This window comes from Sus scrofa, chromosome 13 (genome assembly GCF_000003025.6).
Source record: "Sus scrofa isolate TJ Tabasco breed Duroc chromosome 13, Sscrofa11.1, whole genome shotgun sequence".
Lineage (NCBI taxonomy): Eukaryota > Metazoa > Chordata > Mammalia > Artiodactyla > Suidae > Sus > Sus scrofa.
The window spans coordinates 21,728,723-21,746,702 of record NC_010455.5 but is presented as its reverse complement, the minus strand read 5'-3'; the positions used below and the strand labels follow the sequence as shown (position 1 = coordinate 21,746,702).

Genomic DNA, 17,980 nt, shown 5'->3' with positions numbered 1-17,980 from the left:
AATAATCTCCTAAAAAAAATGGCTGAGGAGTTTATTCAGAAATGATCTAATTATTAATAATTGATAAAACTAAAGTTAAGCACACGTACATTCCTTTTCTTCCCTCTAGCCTGACCTAAGGGACAGAAAGGAAAACAATGCAAAAGAAGAGGCAAGAGGCTAGAACTACTGTATTCAGTCTTAAGACCTTGTACCTTTTCCACCACCTTCTAGCTCAGAGGTTATAAACTAGCAGACTGTACACATATATTTGATCCACAATGAGGAAGCCAGAAGTTATCTTTTAAATTTTTAAATTCAGGAGTTCCCGTCGTGGCGCAGTGGTTAACGAATCCGACTAGGAACCATGAGGTTGCGGGTTCGGTTCCTGCCCTTGCTCAGTGGGTTAACGATCCGGCGTTGCCGTGAGCTGTGATGTAGGTTGCAGACGCGGCTCGGATCCCGCGTTGCTGTGGCTCTGGCGTAGGCCGGTGGCTACAGCTCCGATTCAACCCCTAGCCTGGGAACCTCCATATGCCACGGAGCGGCCCAAGAAATAGCTAAAAAAATAATAATAATAAATAAATAAATAAATAATTTTAAAATTCATTGTCTACATTTAAAAATCGGGATAGTTCACATAAAAAAAATTCATATTTCCAGCTTATCTTTTTAAAAACTGTGTGTGGGGGGGGAAGAGATCTTACCAACATCAAGTCCACTTTTTATTTGTCTAAAGTGAGCTGAATTCTAGCATAACCTTTAAAAGAAATAGTATTAGAGAAAATTTTTTGCTCTAGAGAGGGGACCAACATGTATTTCAGGCTTTGCCCAGAGGCAAAATTAAGGATATTATATAAGTACTTAAATAACCATTAAAAAAAAAAAAAAGTGGCTTGTAGGCTATAAAATAACAGGGAGCTAGCCAGAGTCAACCACTGCTCTAAAGAATCTTTTCCTTATGTTATAAGGTAAACAGCATGATTTGATATGCATACCCTATATACACGTATATTAAATCATTATGTTTTATACCTTTAGTATGTGTGTATATATATATATAGATATAGATATAGATATATATTTTTTTTTTTTTGTCTTTTTAGGGCTGCACCCACAGCATATGGAGGTTCCCAGGTTAGGGGTCGAATTGGAGCCATAGCTGCTGGCCTATGCCACAGCCACAGCAACAGCAATGCCAGATCTGAGCTGCACCACAGCTCATGGCAACACTGGCTCCTTAACCCACTGAGCGAGGCCAGGGATCGAACCTGTGTCCTCATCGATACTAGTCAGATTTGTTTCTGCTGAGCCAGACAGGAACTCCTAAAATATATAACCTTTATTAAAATATGTAGATAAATCGAAATATACATGAAAAGAAAAGAATTTTTACTTAGTTAGTAGAGGCAGTGGAAGACTTAAAATACTGGCAATCTGGAGTTCCCGTCGTGGCGCAGTGGTTAACGAATCCGACTAGGAACCATGAGGTTGTGGGTTTGATCCCTGCCCTTGCTCACTGGGTTAACGATCCGGCGTTGCCGTGAGCTATGGTGTAGGTTGCAGACGCGGCTCGGATCCCGAGTTGCTGTGGCTCTGGCATAGGCTGGCAGCTACAGCTCCGATTAGACCCCTAGCCTGGGAAACTCCATATGCTGTGGGAGCGGCCCAAGAAATAGCAAAAAGACAAAAAAAAAAAAAAAAAAAAAAATACTGGCAATCTTTTCACTTCTGTGTAGTTACTAAAATAAATTGCCAAGAAATAAACATAAGGACAACATAACCAATCATTCAGACATCACATGAGATGTTAAAAGAATTCAAAGTTTTTAAGATAAAAGGTGTACACAAGAAATTAAACTGTTTATATTTATGAAAAAACAGGTTACTAAGCAAATTAATAAAATGGGCAATTACTTCAGGTGAAGGACCTGGGAGCCAGTCTTCTAACTTTGTGTACAGGGAGATTCCTTGATCTGACCATCCAACTAGTCCAAGATGGGACTGTTGTTTAGCCAGCTTTGAGAGTCAACAATCTGGAATACTTAAGGACCACACTTAAAATTGTTTTCTAGGATTAATCATTCAGAAATAGCTATTTAATACACTCGGTGATGTGCTAAATATAAATCATTATCTCTTCATTACAAAACTGCCTAGCTTTTTAAGAAACCCTGCTTCATGTGATTCAAAGCACTTGATAATTAGGACAGTCTTGGTCCAAGAGCAAAACAATACTAATGTCAGCAATAGAAAGAAGGTGTTACAGACAGGAAATCAGGCTGTCAGATAAATCAGGAAGGTAGATTCCTGCTGGTCAGGGTTCGTTCACTAAGGTAAATGCCTCAAGGCATTTCTACTGGACACTCTTTCCTAAATTCAGTTCCCAAAGAATGTAAAAGCAATGGATAGGCATTTCTTTAAAACAATGCCATAATTCAAATATTCAAAATTCATACAGAGTCTTCCCAGTTACTATGAATTAGTGACATTTTAATAAGTAGTATATTTTACTGTTCAATCTTCCCCAAAGTTTATCTAAAAATTTATGGATTCACCAAAATGAAAAGGGAAGGAAATTTTAACACTGATGAGGAATATCTAAATATGAGCTAGGAACTAGATGATTTTAAAGACTTAATTTTCATTTTATTAGATATGATGATGGCACAGTAAATAAAGTTCTCAACTAGAAATGTGCTCAGTACTGAACCTTTTACTGGGAAATGGCATGATGTATGGGATTTACTTTAAAATAATTCAGAAAAAAAAGAGGAAAGGGTAAAGAAACAGCTGAAACAAAACTGGCAAAATATGGATCATTGTTGGAGCTGCTAATGGGTTCTATGGAGTAAAATTTCTGCAGACACAAACAAAAAGAAAGACAGATGTGATACCACAAATGTAATGTTGTATCCGATTTTAAAAATCAGAACATAGCAATATACACATTTCAAAACAAATAACTATTTTTTAAGGGTTTTTTTGTTTTTGTTTTTTTGTCTTTTTTAGGGCTGCACTCGTGGCACATGGAAGTTCCCAGACTAGGGGTCCAATTGGAGCTACAGCTGCCAGCGTAAGCCACAGCCATAGTAACAAGGGATCCAAGCTACATCTGCAAACTACACCACAGCTCACGACAACACTGGATCCCCAATCCACTGAGTGAGGCCAGGGATTGAACCTGCATCCTCATGGATATTAGTTAGATTTATTTCTGCTGCACCACAATGGGAACTCAAAGTTCCAAATTTTAAAATAGCTACTGTGTTAGCTGTTAGTCACACGCCTGGGACAATGAGTCCCCATGCGATGCACTCACACTGGTCACATCTGGGATGCTGACATCATCCACGTCGGAGACAATGCTCCCCCTACGATTGGATCGACTGAAATAATCAGCAGCAGAGACCTTTTAGCCAGAAAAAAAAAAAAAAAAAAATGAGATGTTTTAAAAGTTAAGGAAAGAGAGAAGAAAAAGATAAGAACTTTAGCATATGGGGGCAAACTGTTCCGCTTTTGGGTGCGTGATAAAGAATGAAAGGAAATGAGGAAACTGTTATAGTTTACCTGCTCCAGAAAGAAAGACAGAAATGTAATGTGGTATTCGAAATGATACCACAGCTCCCTAAAATAAGCTCTTCTTCATCGTAGTTTTCTCTTTGCTATACAGATCATCCATCTGCTGCCTGAAGACCAGCATCACCCTCACCAGAGGGATTCTAGGGTAGCATTCACCTAAGATTCTACTATATTTTACAAATTTATAGTGCATTATAGCTATTGACTCCATTAATCAGTGACTGTAGAACTATTTGCAGAGTATTCACTGTGCCTTTCACCCAATTTCCACAGTTCCCTCTTTTTCATATTCTTCAAGATGGAGAACTGCAGAACAAAACAACAAGAGAACCACACTGGCCTCTTTATGGTTCCCCAAACTTTGTACCCAGTCTCTTCCTACCTCTGGCCTAGGACGCTCTCTGCCCAGCTCTTCCTCAAACAGCTGGCTCCTCACATTTGACTTTCAGCTCAAAGGTCACCTCCTTCAGAGAAACCTCATCCAAAAGGACGGACGGGGACGGACACACACACACACACCCTCAATGTCCTCTGTCATTTCACTTACTTTTTCTCTTCAAGACCCTGGGTTTACCTTTTCTTTTTGTCCCTTTCTTTACTAGTTTATGTTCTATTTCCTTCACTAAGATACATAAGCTCCATGATATCAGAAATCTGGCCTGTGTGGCTTACCACATTATTCCCAGCACTTAACACAGTGCCTCACATATAGCAGGTAGTTATAAATTCAAATATGTGTTGAATAATAAATAAACAATGAACTTTTTTTTTTTACTTCATTCATCAGCTATTTCTTATCTCAGCTCTGTCTGATTACCTTGCTTACAAACTCTGCTCTTCCTGAAAGGAATCTGGAAGCCCATCCACGAAGATGCCTTCTTCAAGGCTTACCAATATTAAGTTTTGCTAAGAGGTAATACAATTAAGCAACAATAGGGAGTTCCCACTGCGGCTCAGTGGAAATGAATCTGACCAGTATCCATGAGGATGCGGGTTCAATCCCTGGCCTCGCTCAGTGGGTTAAAAATCTGGCATTGCCATGAGCTGTAGTGTAGGTCACAGACATGGCTCGAATCCTGCATTGCTGTGGCTGTGGTGTAGGCTGGCAGTTGCAGCTCTGATTCAAATCCTAGCCTGGGAACTTTCAAATATGCAGGTGTGGCCCTAAAAAGCAAACAAACAATTAAGCAACAGTATTCTTGTTCACAAGAACAATAATAAATATGACTTAAGACTTACATAGAATAATATAATGGTAGCCACTGGCTCAGAACTTTTATAGCTATTTTCTATATGAAGATAGTCATTACATGCCTATTGTATAAATTAAAAAAAAAATTCTTTTAACACAACTAAAAGGTTGGAGAGATGGGTTAAGGCCAAGCATCATTATTTCAGAGTCGCTGCCCTTTGCACTCCATCTCATTCTGGGGTGCTTTCAGATGTCATGGACTGTTCTTTCTCCTTCAGCTAGTGTATGAGCATTAATTAACTTGCCAATGGACCACAACTATCTTAACTAGATGACTAAATTTCTGGAAACAAAGCTTACAAGCTTTTGTATTTCCCCTATTCTATGAAAACTTTGGATTTACAATCTTTTACAAAACATGACTCATTAAATGGCCTTCGATTTTCTTAAAGGAATTATAATATAGCCTCTTAGTCACTAGGTTCTCTCTTTTTTTTTTTTCCTTTTTGCTCTAAGCTGATACATCATCCTCACCAATATAATTTTCTAATCCATTCTTAAGTATAGCAAAAATGTCGTCAGCTCTCTTTAAAATTTCTTGCTTCATTGAAAGAATAACCTGAAGTTACATAATTTGTATTCTAATAGCTATTTTGTTACCTCTACAATGAAACTCTAGTTGACTCCTAAAGGCAGAATTTCTTAATTTTGCCATTAGTAACTCAAAAATACACAGGCCTTAAAGACGCATAAACATAAATTTAAATACATGTCGAAAGAGCAACTAATAGCATGATTTCTAATCCATAGTAATGAGTTTAAACAATGTGGAAGCACTAATATTGCTTTAAAAATGTTTTGGTTTTGATGGATTATACAAATACAGCAACATAAAACACTGCATAAAACAGCAAAAAAGAATAAAAAGTGAGAATCTTTCAAGTACGCAATGACTAGCATATAAGAAGTGTCATTAGGATAGGTTACATAGCCGACGGAGAAAATGTATTCTCAAGAATACATTCCTGAAGGCACATTATTCATATAAACTGAATTTGAAGCAAATGCTCATTACATCAAGTGCAAATTTCATTTTCCAATAGATTTCATGTGATCTCAAAGTGCTGCAATTTTAAAACTTATTGTATGTGTTTGCATGCAAACTACGCTCACCACACTCTCCTTTTGCCCATGGCTGGCACGACCAGAAGAGGCAATGCTTGCAGTGTCATCGTCGATAAACTACAGATATTAAAAGCATATAATGAAAAAGATGCAATTTCATTACAGGTCTTACCTGACTATAAGCACATGACGTAAGGCTTTGGAAGGCAGGCAAATACTATGAGCATTATAACTAGCATGACCTATCGCACAACATTAAACCAAAAAGCTGCTTCAAGGTATGATGAATGATCATTAAAATAATCAAAAGATATTTCCAAAAAGCACAAAAAGTAAAACTGTACTTTATCTTTTATTTAAGTTAAATTAAAGAAAAGGGGTGGGGTTACTCTGTTAGTGAAAACCAGCTAGGGACCTCTAGGCCCTTTGGGATCCTATCAGGGGTCAACAAATACACTTAATGTTTTAGTTTGGGAGAGAAAATAAAATAACCTTCTTAAGTGAAATAATATAAGTCAAAGATAGAATTTCCTACCAGCAAGGACACTGAAAGGATGGTTCTTATTTTCCTTTATTCATTCCTAGGCAAAAGGTGGAGATATTTCTAACATCACCAGCAGTGGAAGATACCTTCAGTATGTGTAGGTTACTTCCATTCTGACATCACTAAGAAACCATTCTGGCATCACTGGGATAATAACTCAGCCCAACTTGCAAATGAAATAGCATTTAGCCAGCATACAAGGACAGGATTCTACACTTGATTGAAAATATTACCATAATTTTGCTTGCAAGGGACTATCATAGTTGGGACATTAAAAATGCTAAGCCCAAAAATTGCCAAGTGAAATTTTATTACCAGGTAGGTTAAAAGTAAACTCCCTCCTTATGTGAAAAACTTTTTATCTCCTTAAACATCCCCGTAAATAACTTTTTTGTTAACTCTAAGAGTGGAATTCTTGATAAGTGCTACTTGGAAATGGCAAAACTGAGCCAAACATATATGTAAAATAAAGTTCATATAACTCATCTATTCTACTCCACAAAGTAACCTGCATTTGACTGTTAAGAAACTGCTTAAAAATTTCTCCAGTTTTGACATTGCTGAGAACAAGGTAGTTCCAAGGTCATTATTTGCTATTGAAAATGTTAATTAGTGCAGTCTTTTTGGTGGGTAAGATGGCAATATATATCATAATTTAAATATTTGTACTTATTGATTCTGATTATTTCATGATTAGCAATTTACCATGTAGATAGATCTACATATAAGTACACAAAAATATACCCGTATAAACATGTTCACTGTACAAATGTCTATAGTAGCAAAAATCTGACAACCTAAATGTCCATCAAAACGGCAGCAATTTTTCAAAGGTATTGCCCAGGCACTAATGGAATGATACATTGCCTTCAAAAAAAAAGGTGCTAACCTAAAACTATCTCCAAGAGGCATTCAGTGGAAATAGTAAGGGGCATGGTTTACTTTTTAAAATCTTCTAAATGTCATAAACAGAATAAAGTAAATCTTTACATACTGACCTGAAAACATATTTTGAGTAAAGAAATAATGTGAGGAGGAATATATATGTGAATCATTTAATAAAGGACATTGTGTATATAAATATAAATACATATACATATATAATATCTCAGAAAGGATATATAAGAACAGAGGTTGCATTTGAGGAATGGATATAGGAGGAAAGGGTCAGTGGACTTTGTACTTTCCTTAAGCTAATATTATGTTTATAAATTTTAAAAAAGTTTTACTACTACAGAAAGACTAGGTGATTACAACTGTCCCAGTTCTGTGTTTTAGGTAACAATTTTTAACAGCTGAAATGTTTTTTCTTTTCCTCCTACTCCACTGATTGAAAGGCTGGTTAAAGAAGTGAAATGGTTCAATGTAGGAAGTAGAGATGGGAAAGAGAAAAGGAGAAAGGAAAAGGATAGGGCAGCCACCTCATACCCTGAATTACTACCACTGAGAAGATAAGAATTTCCACACACATGATAGGTACATATACATTTAAAAAAAAATTCTAATGGCACTAGTTCCAGCTCATTTAAGAAATCACGTGCTAGGTCAGTCACATCCATATAGAAACCACCAATTAGGACAAATTTGTTACTGAGTTTGTGTACTGAAGGAAAACAATAATCCATGCAGAAAAAAGTGAAACACACCACATCCACAATATTCTGAACTGTGAGTAGAGATTAATGAAACAATCAAAAGTGTCCATAAACCATGCAAGGAGACTAGAAAGCTCACCACAGGACTGCTTCGGGATGAACTTGTCCTTGATGAATAAAAACTGTACTCAGACGGCTATAAAGTTTCCAAGAAAAAACGTTTTACAATACAATCAGCTCCTTTTCCTGCTGGCAATACGTTAGTGACCCTCGGCCTAGCTCATCCCTGGCTCCCAGGTAAAGGTCACTGTTACTCCTTCTAGCCTGAACTCCACCTCACTCCCAACCCCACGATCCACCAGCCCATGGCAGAAGGGAGAAGAAAAGGGGTGCCCTGAGAAGTGTTATTCTTATCTTCTTCCTGAGGAACCAATGAGCAAGAAAGAGGGTTTCTTTACTTGTATGGCCTTCATACTTTAAGCCATGGGTTCTGGCAGGTGCTTTCTCATAGCCCGGGTGAGAGTCATAATTGGCAAGCTGAAGGACCACAGCTTGTAGAGTAATTACAGTCAGATTAAATGACTTTTTCTTTGTAAGTAAACTCTGCCCACATACACTTCACCCTTCTCACCACCTCCCCTGGTTAGACTTACAGTTCGAGAACCATAAGGGTTATATAATCCACCATCATACAATGACATCTAAAGAACAAAGGAAATATCATTTATCTATTCAAAGTTATTTTGAAAATGACAATTTCTTCATGGTACTCAGTTCCAAAAAAGTTTTGAAGAATATATTTAAATGTTCAGCCTCCCAACATGATAATACTCATTTATATATGCATAAATTCCTGTGTCAGTCTCACTAAAACTTCAAGATCACACTTCATTTAAAAAGCACCACTGGTTATAGCATTGCCTTTCATCATCATGTTATGAAATTAGGAGAAATTTATAAATTTATTTTCTCAAAGAAGAAACAGAACTGAAAAGAGAGGTAAAGAAGCATTTTGTCAACCAGCACAATAAAATTAAGCACAAAGCCTCAGGTTCCCAGTCTACTAGAACAGGCCACAACTCAACAAACAACAGCTTGAAAGTTAACTAACTCTCAATTTGCACATTACACAGAGCTGTTGTTTTTGCTTTCAAGACAGCTGGCTCCATTAGAGCCTAGTAACAACATGGCCAAGGCCACAGCTGTCCACCCCTCAGCCCCCCCAAATAAGATGTCCCATGCAGGGGGCAGCCATCTCACCAAAATATGCAAGCGTAGTGAGGCCCATGCAAATCTCCTCTACAGGAAACCAATTCTAAGCAAGGGCCTACCAACAGCCAGAAGCATCTACCTCTGTGAAGAGAACAGCTTCTTTTTACCCCCTCAAGTTTTGTATTTTAAGCACAGGCAACACATTTTGCAGTACACACAGCATTAAAGCCATGGGTCCTTGACAATTTTGGAGGAAAGATGTTAAGCCAGAGTCAGCTCCATGACAATGGCCCCAGCAGGCATACACACATTGGAAGAGGAAAATACAAACCAGACTGGCACTTCTCAGCAGACCAGAATTTGAAGTAAGGGAGGCCTATGGAGAAATCGCATGACTTAACCCAAAGAAAAGCCAACTGGTAGCTCTGGAGGCAGCACACTCCTCAGGAAGTACTAACCCTGTAACTCTTAGATGTCGCCAGAGGGTCGCTGTACAGGGAAGAAGACTGCTAAGAAACAAAAACAAAACAAGTAAGGAAAAAAAAAAGAAAAGAAAAAGAAGAAAAAAATGAAAGGGAAAGAAAGAAAAAGAAAGAAATGGAGAATTGATCTCACCATCAAGAGTAGAAAATTTGTTTATTTTATACTCCATAATTCATTAGAAATTCCTAAATTTAAGGTAGTTAAGTGACACACAAAATGAGAAAAACTTAACATTAGAAATCTCTTTGAATACCAGTTTTAAGGGATAAGAAAGAAAAACACTTGGAACAGTTTTCTATAAATGTGTTTCAGTTCTACTGGTCTTTGAACAATGATGTTAGGAGATGGGATGGCCACCTAAGAAAACACTCAGGAAAAGAGGGCCATGGCACAGGGAGTGTGGCAGAAAGTGGCCACATCCCTGCCACCAGCAGCTCCTGTGACATCTAAGGGGCTTATTTACCCTGACTATGGGAAACCAGATAAGTGAGCTCTGAGTTATTGCTATAAACACTCTTTTCCAAGTAGATTAGAAAACCTATATTTCAAAACAAGCCATGGACAAAGTACCTTAATTAGATAAATTGTACCCATCACAATGAATCCATGCACTAACAAGGGACAGCATTTTTAAAAAAGTAACTAAATTTTTTTCCTGATATCATCTCAAAACACAATTTTCAGTTCTTTTTCACCAAGCCCAACCAGACATGAAAAATAGTATCTTGGTTATGTATGCAGGTTTTGACAACTAAATTACTTTAAATGCACTGTGGTCCATATATTTAATGTGCTTTAAATAATATGATATGCCAAATGCTTTTAAAAAACAAGAGGTCCTAACATGAAATAATTACATTCTTCTCATTCCACTTAGAGCTTAAATTTTCACATGTACAATTTTAGTAAAATTGTACTGATGCCTACAACTTATTTTGAAATGCATCTCCCCCAAGAAGACGGACTGATGGATAAAGGAACAGTCAGACAGATAATTAAAATGTTATTTGTAAAATCTGAGTGGTACATACACAGTTGGTTACTATAAAATTCTTTGGACTTTTTTTGTATGTTAAATATTCTTCATTAAAAAAATTGGAAAAATGGTACTCATTTATAAACATAGTGATTCAATAGTTCCCATCACTTAAAGATACACTCATACACACTATATAAATTCAGTTACCATAAAATAATATATACAGCCTTTCACAGATTAGTTCTAACTAGTCAAAATACAAAACAGGGGGTTAGAAATGTGTTAAAGCTGGATAAAACACACGAAGCCAAAAAACTTGTGACAAACCCGAGTATAGTAGGCAGAGGTGGGTTTGCTATGTCTAAGACTGCTATAGTTTCTCTGGTCAAAGTAGAGGCCACTCTGCAAAAAGCAAAATTAAACACATTTTTCTTAGGGTAAATGCTTTAACCTAACAACACACAAAGGCAAAATCGGATGGTGCCAAACTGCTTCTCCTCAAAAACAAAATTTTAAAGCACTGAATTATATTAAGTAAAAGTCAAAATAACTATTTTAAGTTTCTCAAAAAAGGCTAATATTAAAGGTTAACTGTTTTCAAATCAAGTCATTACGAATTTTTTTAACTTCAAAAACAAGAGTATAAGCCCTTAGACAAAATGGAATGGAAATAATAAGTGATTTATTACCATGTCATATTTAGGAATTCCTAAAAAAAATCCAGGGTAAATAAATAATTTATAATCTTTTATAATCTATTTGGCGATGCCACAGAAATTATTAAAGTTATTTTTTTCAAAACTCCTTCTAATCTCATTATTTGTCAAAATAAACTGATCAAATCAGAGAGAAATGTGAGCACTAAATACGGGTCTGGTCTTAAACATCCATGGCAAGTTAATCTTCAATACACTACACCAATTATATTACTGTGATTGCTTGAGGGGGGAAAAAATCCCCTTTAAGATTCTACCTTTTTGTAAATGACTGTTGAGGGAGGAATAAATGCGTGATGCCTGGGACCCATTTAACATCGTGTCCCCCCCCGCCCCCCCGCCCCCGAGATGCATGCTGTTTTAAACAGTGGTCAGTGACCACTCAGAAGGGTCTGTGACAGAAGGACCGGCTACCCGCTGCCCCCCCCATTTCCTCCTTTGTCTCCAGGGTCAAAAGTACCATCATTCATCTTTCAGAGAAAGCTTTTTAAGCCAAGCCAGTTTTTATGAACACAAATAAATGATTTGTGCACAGAAAAAAAAAAAAAAAAAAAAAGATTCTACCTTTTTTACTCAAGGTTAAGTAAATCCAGGCAATCCCTGACTGAAAGACTGCTCCTCCACTGTTGACACTGCAATCGGGGACACCCCTACTCCTACCCCACCCCTGCCACTCCTGGCCCTGCCTTCCCGCACCGCACCCTCCTTGAGGCACCATGACTCACCTCTCCCCGGAGCTCCCAATACTCCACCCTTCAGGGCCTCTCGATAAAGTCCTTTCCATTTCATTCTCTCCTCCTTCCTCATTTCTACCAGCTAAGGCCTCCTAACCCTCTCTCCATCCTACAAATGGTCAGAGCCCCTCCCATGGGAACCCTGAATTAGCAGGGAGCTTGGGACTACACTTTCCCTGCCAGTGCTATAGCAACCTGACAGGGAAGAGGTGTTCCCAACACTCCAAATGGGCATTCTAGACATTTTTTTCCTCCATAGAAATGTTGTTCAGCAAGGTCGGCTGGAATGGAGAGCACTGTTAGTTCTATAGCTTAATTACATCATATAGTGAAGAGTTTTCTGCAAGACAACATGGGAGCTCTGCCATCACATACTTTATCATTTCTACCAGGAAATTAATTTCCAGTTCCCCCAAATTTATATCTATAAAAACAGTCATTCAGAATGAAACCTATGAGTTTGGTGGCCTATAATACCACAATTAAACCAATTCAGATTTCTAAAATAAGTACAAGAATCTCACTAAACCTATTCTTAAAGTATATACCTCCAAAGGATAGTTCATAAATGAAGATACATTGTTAATGAACTTCATGTGAAATTTTCCTAACCCTAGCCACTAGAGTTAGCCTATATTAACTTGCTATTAAATCTTATAAGTAAAAAAAAATTATTTTTAAATAAGGTTCAGATAAGTCATGTTTCAGTATATCAAGTTTCAACAATGCCCTAAGAACACACCAATGCAGTCATCAGTCTTAAGTTCCCTAAAAGTAATCAGTGAATTTTATAGCCACACAAAATACTGTGATATGAGACACAACAGAACTAACCAGTGGGTCTTTATGAGAACCAGAAGATCTCTTCTTCATTCCATAAGAATGACTGTAAGAATGACTCTGGAAGTAAATATTGAAATTAACTTCAAGGATCATAAAGTTTAAAAATAATTTAATAAAATTCATCATAAAATCATACACAGAAGGGGCCACATGAGACACAGAGCAATCTACATGCATTCTATTTCCCACCTGTTAGTAAATGATTCCCTGCACTTGACTGGCTAATATTCACAGCCTCTGTACACAACTGTCCATTCAGATCAGTGTCTAGTCAACTAAAGTAAACTTAATTAGAACTCAAAGCTAGGCAGGATATTTATAGGGACCTTCACCCTACACCTCATTTGAGTCCCTCTATCTGCTTTAAAAAGGAATGAGTGACAGGAGAGTCCACTTCCTTCTATAATCCTCTTTACCTAAAGGCCAAAAAAGCAATCCTGTGTATCAACCAAAGCAAGACTGAAAGGACAGAGAGCAAGACATTGCACTGCCTGAGACATGCTCTCAGCCCAACTTAGCAGTCCCACACCATGTGCTGCTCAAAGGAAAACAGCCAATGTTATCTTGAGCAGCAGCAGCATTATTAGACAATACCCCTATATGCCAGTCCTTTGAAAATAGCACAGTCTGAATACATAACCTCTCCTAGGAGTACAGAGCCAAGTGTGTGTAAGGAGATTAAGAGGACGGCGATACTACTAAACAGATCAATTGGCAGATCAGAAGTCCAATCTAGGTATGTACTGCTGGCCTGAAATGGGCAGCTAGAAGTGTCAAAGCTATCAACAGTCAGCTCTACACAAATCATCTGAAATACACCTAGATTCTGAATAAGTGATTATAAACTCATTTTCTTCTTTGCATATGCATATCTTTCCTTTTATACATTACCCTAAATATTTATGAACTGTCTATATAGTCTAAAAGCTAAGGCAATCTACGGACATATTAACCCAAGAAAAACATGCTAACTAAACTTCCTTGACCAAAATGACATCCATTAAAAACAAATAAAATCAGGCAAAAAATGAGTGGACATAACTGCTATTTCAGGTGTCATTTGTCACTGCTGGATGTTTTTACACCTGCTGGCTTATGACACAGACCATGAAACACAGTAGAGCCTGTGCTGTCATAGTACAGAGTGTATTAAAACTACTAGAAACACATCTTCCAGGGCAATGAGTAAGTGTCAGCGGGGTGGCTCATCATTTTAAGAAAAGATATTACTACCAATCTTGGTCCTGAATAGGGAGGCATGTAATTTTTATCTGATTCTGAAATACTAAAAGACAAAATTATTCAAATGCTAAATTATGCCACAATTGCAAACCAAGAGATTTTGCTTTGTTAGTCATACAACATCATAACAAACCTGTGAAAAAGTTAGTCATAATCTATGGTTACCACTATCAGGTGTTTATAAAACAATATTCTACATCCAACACAAAGTCATGCACTACATACTAATGATGAAAGTCTTGATGGTCTATCCTTGAGAGCATCATACTGGATTTCAGGAAAATGAAAGTTGGTTGTATTTCCAAAATCAGATATATAAAGAGGGGGAAAAGTAACATTCATAAAGTTATTTAAAATCACCACTATTTTAAGAGTCCAAAATTATTAAACACAAAGGCTATGACATTTGAATCAAAGAATATTCTTCCCCCTCACTCTTTCCTAGTATAGGTTATTGCTTAATTATATGTATATGCAAAACTTCATGTTCTCTTTCAAAAACAGAATTCATAATTAGTAATGGTAAGATGAGTCATCCTAGTATATTACAACACAATACACCCAAGGAAGACTTTAAATGCAGGAATTAAGTCAAAAGATGTTTTCCTTTGTATTACTATGACTGTCACCATCATTTTCCAACATTTGAACATGGCAATGAAGCAAGAACACATAACTAATATAATCAAGCTTACAAAAAAATACTGCAGAATCAAAATGGGGAGAGTTCCCTTATATCAGTTCGTGGACACACACCTAAAAAATCTCTTTCCTGAAGAACTTTCCCTATTAAAAAAACACTGGACAAAACTAGAAACTTAGTCAGAGCAAAGTATAGAAAGCAAAGTCTACATATAATTGTGGCATTAAATATAAATTAAAGAAAAATATGTATGGAGTTTCCATCATGGCACAGTAGAAACAAATCTGACAAGGAACCATGAGGTTGTAGGTTCAATCCCTGGCCTCACTGAGTGGGTTAAGGATCTGGTGTTGTCGTGAGCTGTGGTGTAGGTTGAGGATGTGGCTCAGATCTGGTGATGTGGCTCGGGTCCCGAGTTGCTGTGACTGTGGTGTAGGCCAGCAGCTGTAGCTCTGATTGGACCCCTAGCCTGGGAACCTCCAAATGCTGTGGGTGTGGTCTTAAAAAAACAAATGACAAAAAAAAAAAAAAAAGAAAAGAAAGAAAGAAAAGAAAGGAAAGGAAGGAAGGAAAAAATGTGAAATTTATAATAAGACCAGAAAAAAAAACATTTCATGTAGGGTTAAGAAAATAATACATGTAACATCACATTTCAAATCTGAGAAGCTGAATTAAATAGTAACTACTCAGATCTGTGGTTTCCTAACTTTGTTTCTTAAGCATTTTGGCTCAGGTTTTTTAAAGTGTTCTTACCCAGAAGAGCAATGAAAACACTAAAACAATGTAAAAAAGAAATAAAAGCAATATACGAGTTTCTTGTGTAAAGATATTTTTTTTTGCAACTCTTACAGCCATTTAGGATCTTAGGCAACACTAGTCAAAAACTTGATCTAAAATAACACTTCTCTAATCGGGATGCAACAGGTGATAGTTCATAAAATCAATTTATGGGTTCAACCAGCATTTTTTCCTTTGCCTTTTTAGAGCCACACCCTCGGCATATGGAGGTTCCCAGGCTATGGGCTGAATCAGAGCTGCAGCCACTGGCTTACACTGCATCAACACCAGATCCAAGCCATGTCTGTGATCTACAGCAAAGGTCATGGCAACACCGGATCCTTAACCCAATGAGAGAGGCCAGGGATCAAACCTGTGTCCTCATGGATACTAGTCAGATTCGTTTCTGCTTAGCCACAACAGGAACTCCTTCAATCAGAATTTTTTAAAAAAAGAGAATATACTGGCATGTATCACATATAGTAAGTATAAATATTATTTTGTGAAACGTGTTTCAATAATATTTTTATATACTTATAGATATAGGCACATATCTGCATATGTATACTGGATCATGGCATAAAATATATTTCTTGCAATTTTAAGTCTTATAATATACTTATGGATATACAGGCACATATCTGCATATGTATACTGGATCATGGCATAAAACGTATTTCTTGCAATATTAAGTCTTATAATACACTTGAAGACCAAATTACATTGTTTTAATGAAGTATTAAAATAGCAATTCAATAGAACAAAGCCTCTCCCTTCATGCTCATAAGCTGGTCATTTATAAAAGATATTGCAGAAACCCCCAAAAATATATTTCAGAAGTATAAGGCTAAGTGGTACATTTTACCACTGGTATAAATTCAGTGAAAATGATATTGTAATAAATACTAAAAAGTACTGGAGCAAAAATATGCATTTGCATGCTTTTCTTATATTATCCTGAAAACAAAATATAAGGCAAGCAACAAAGACTGTTATTACATATGCAAAAAAAATCTTCTTAAGGAGTTCCCGTTCTGGCGCAGCAGAAATGAGTCCATGAGGATGCGGGTTCGATGACTCAGTTGCCTCACTCAGTGGGTCAGTGTTGCCATGACCTGTGGTGTATGTCGCAGACGTGGCTTGGATCCCATGTTGCTGTGGCTGCGGCGAAGGCCGGCAGCTGTAGCTCTGATTCGACCTCTAGGCCTGGAAACTTCCATATGCCTCAGGTGCAGGCCTAAAAAGGAAAAAAATTCTTTATCCAAAATTGTCTAAATCGCCTAAAGGTATGTACTTGGTGATAAATGGTGTGCAACAGTGAAATATCATTGTGTGGTAAATGACACTTCATTGAAAATAAAGTTCTCTCTTTATAGAAGTTTTATTTATGTCCTTCCTCAGTTAATAACATCTTTTTTGTTTACTAAAAAAAAAAAAAAAAAAAAAAAAAACCGTGACTGGGAGTTTCCATTGTGGCTTAGCGAAAAAAATCAGACTAGGAACCATGAGGTTGCAGGTTTGATTCCTGGCCTTGCTCAGTGGGTTAAGGGTCACAGACACGGCTCAGATCTGGAGTTGCTATGGCAGTGGCATAGGCTGATGGCTACAGCTCTGCTTGGACCCCTAGCTTAGGAACCTCCATATGCCTCAGGTGCGGCCCTATAAAAAAAAAAAAAAGGCAAAAAAAACCAAAACCATGTCTGCTGTTAGTTGTGGTGTAGGTTGCAGATGCAGCTTAGATCTGGTGTTGCTGTGGTTATGGCAGAGCTCCGATCCAACCCCTAGCCTGGGAACCTCCATATGCGGCGGGAGCAGCCCTCAAAAGACAAAAAAAATAAAAAGATAAAGAAAACCATGACCAAACCATGTATTACTCAAACCACACATTCTTGCATATAAACAATTCCATCCTTCAAAACCAGCTAAATTCAATGAAACAATCAGTTACATCTTTTTTCTTCTCATCCTCTATGTAATAACAACACTTTGTAAAAACATAGGATTTAACAAGTTGAACTGAAACTATTTTAATTTTCCTTTTCCAAAATACAATGTAGAGCTCAAGTGGTTACAAAAATTGGGAAGTCTGGCAGGAAAATCCATAACTTGGACATCCCTAACTATTGTTAGAACAACTAAGTAAACAAAAAGAACCCTCCAAAACATGCCAGATGATATTTATGTTGTTTAAAAACAAATGATCCATCAAAAGAGGGAGAACTGAAAATATTAAGGGCTCTAGCTGAATAAAATACTTCCAAACATGCCATTATATCCTACAAAAAAATATATATATATATATATTTTAGAGACAAAGCCCAGCGAGTGTTAGTT

At 37.1% G+C, this 17,980-nt stretch overlaps 1 protein-coding gene across 28 annotated transcripts in view; it reads right to left on the bottom strand.

The window, feature by feature from the left end:
* The window catches only part of LRRFIP2 (LRR binding FLII interacting protein 2), a 123,457-nt gene that overhangs the window by 43,650 nt on the left and 61,827 nt on the right, over positions 1-17,980 (bottom strand). For 11 of the 28 annotated variants that reach the window (XM_021071626.1, XM_021071625.1, XM_021071637.1 and 8 more), the window contains 9 exons: positions 14,452-14,493; positions 12,976-13,041; positions 11,019-11,093; positions 9,688-9,738; positions 9,561-9,605; positions 8,671-8,718; positions 8,157-8,213; positions 5,927-5,995; positions 3,302-3,391 (listed from right to left, as the gene is read on the bottom strand). The exons of 9 other annotated variants lie outside the window; for them this stretch is intronic. In XM_021071626.1, the coding sequence (XP_020927285.1) occupies positions 3,302-3,391; positions 5,927-5,995; positions 8,157-8,213; positions 8,671-8,718; positions 9,561-9,605; positions 9,688-9,738; positions 11,019-11,093; positions 12,976-13,041; positions 14,452-14,493 (543 nt within the window). The remainder of the gene's footprint in view (positions 1-3,301; positions 3,392-5,926; positions 5,996-8,156; positions 8,214-8,670; positions 8,719-9,560; positions 9,606-9,687; positions 9,739-11,018; positions 11,094-12,975; positions 13,042-14,451; positions 14,494-17,980) is intronic. 8 more of the 28 variants (XM_021071628.1, XM_021071635.1, XM_021071638.1 and 5 more) reach the window with 4 other exon arrangements.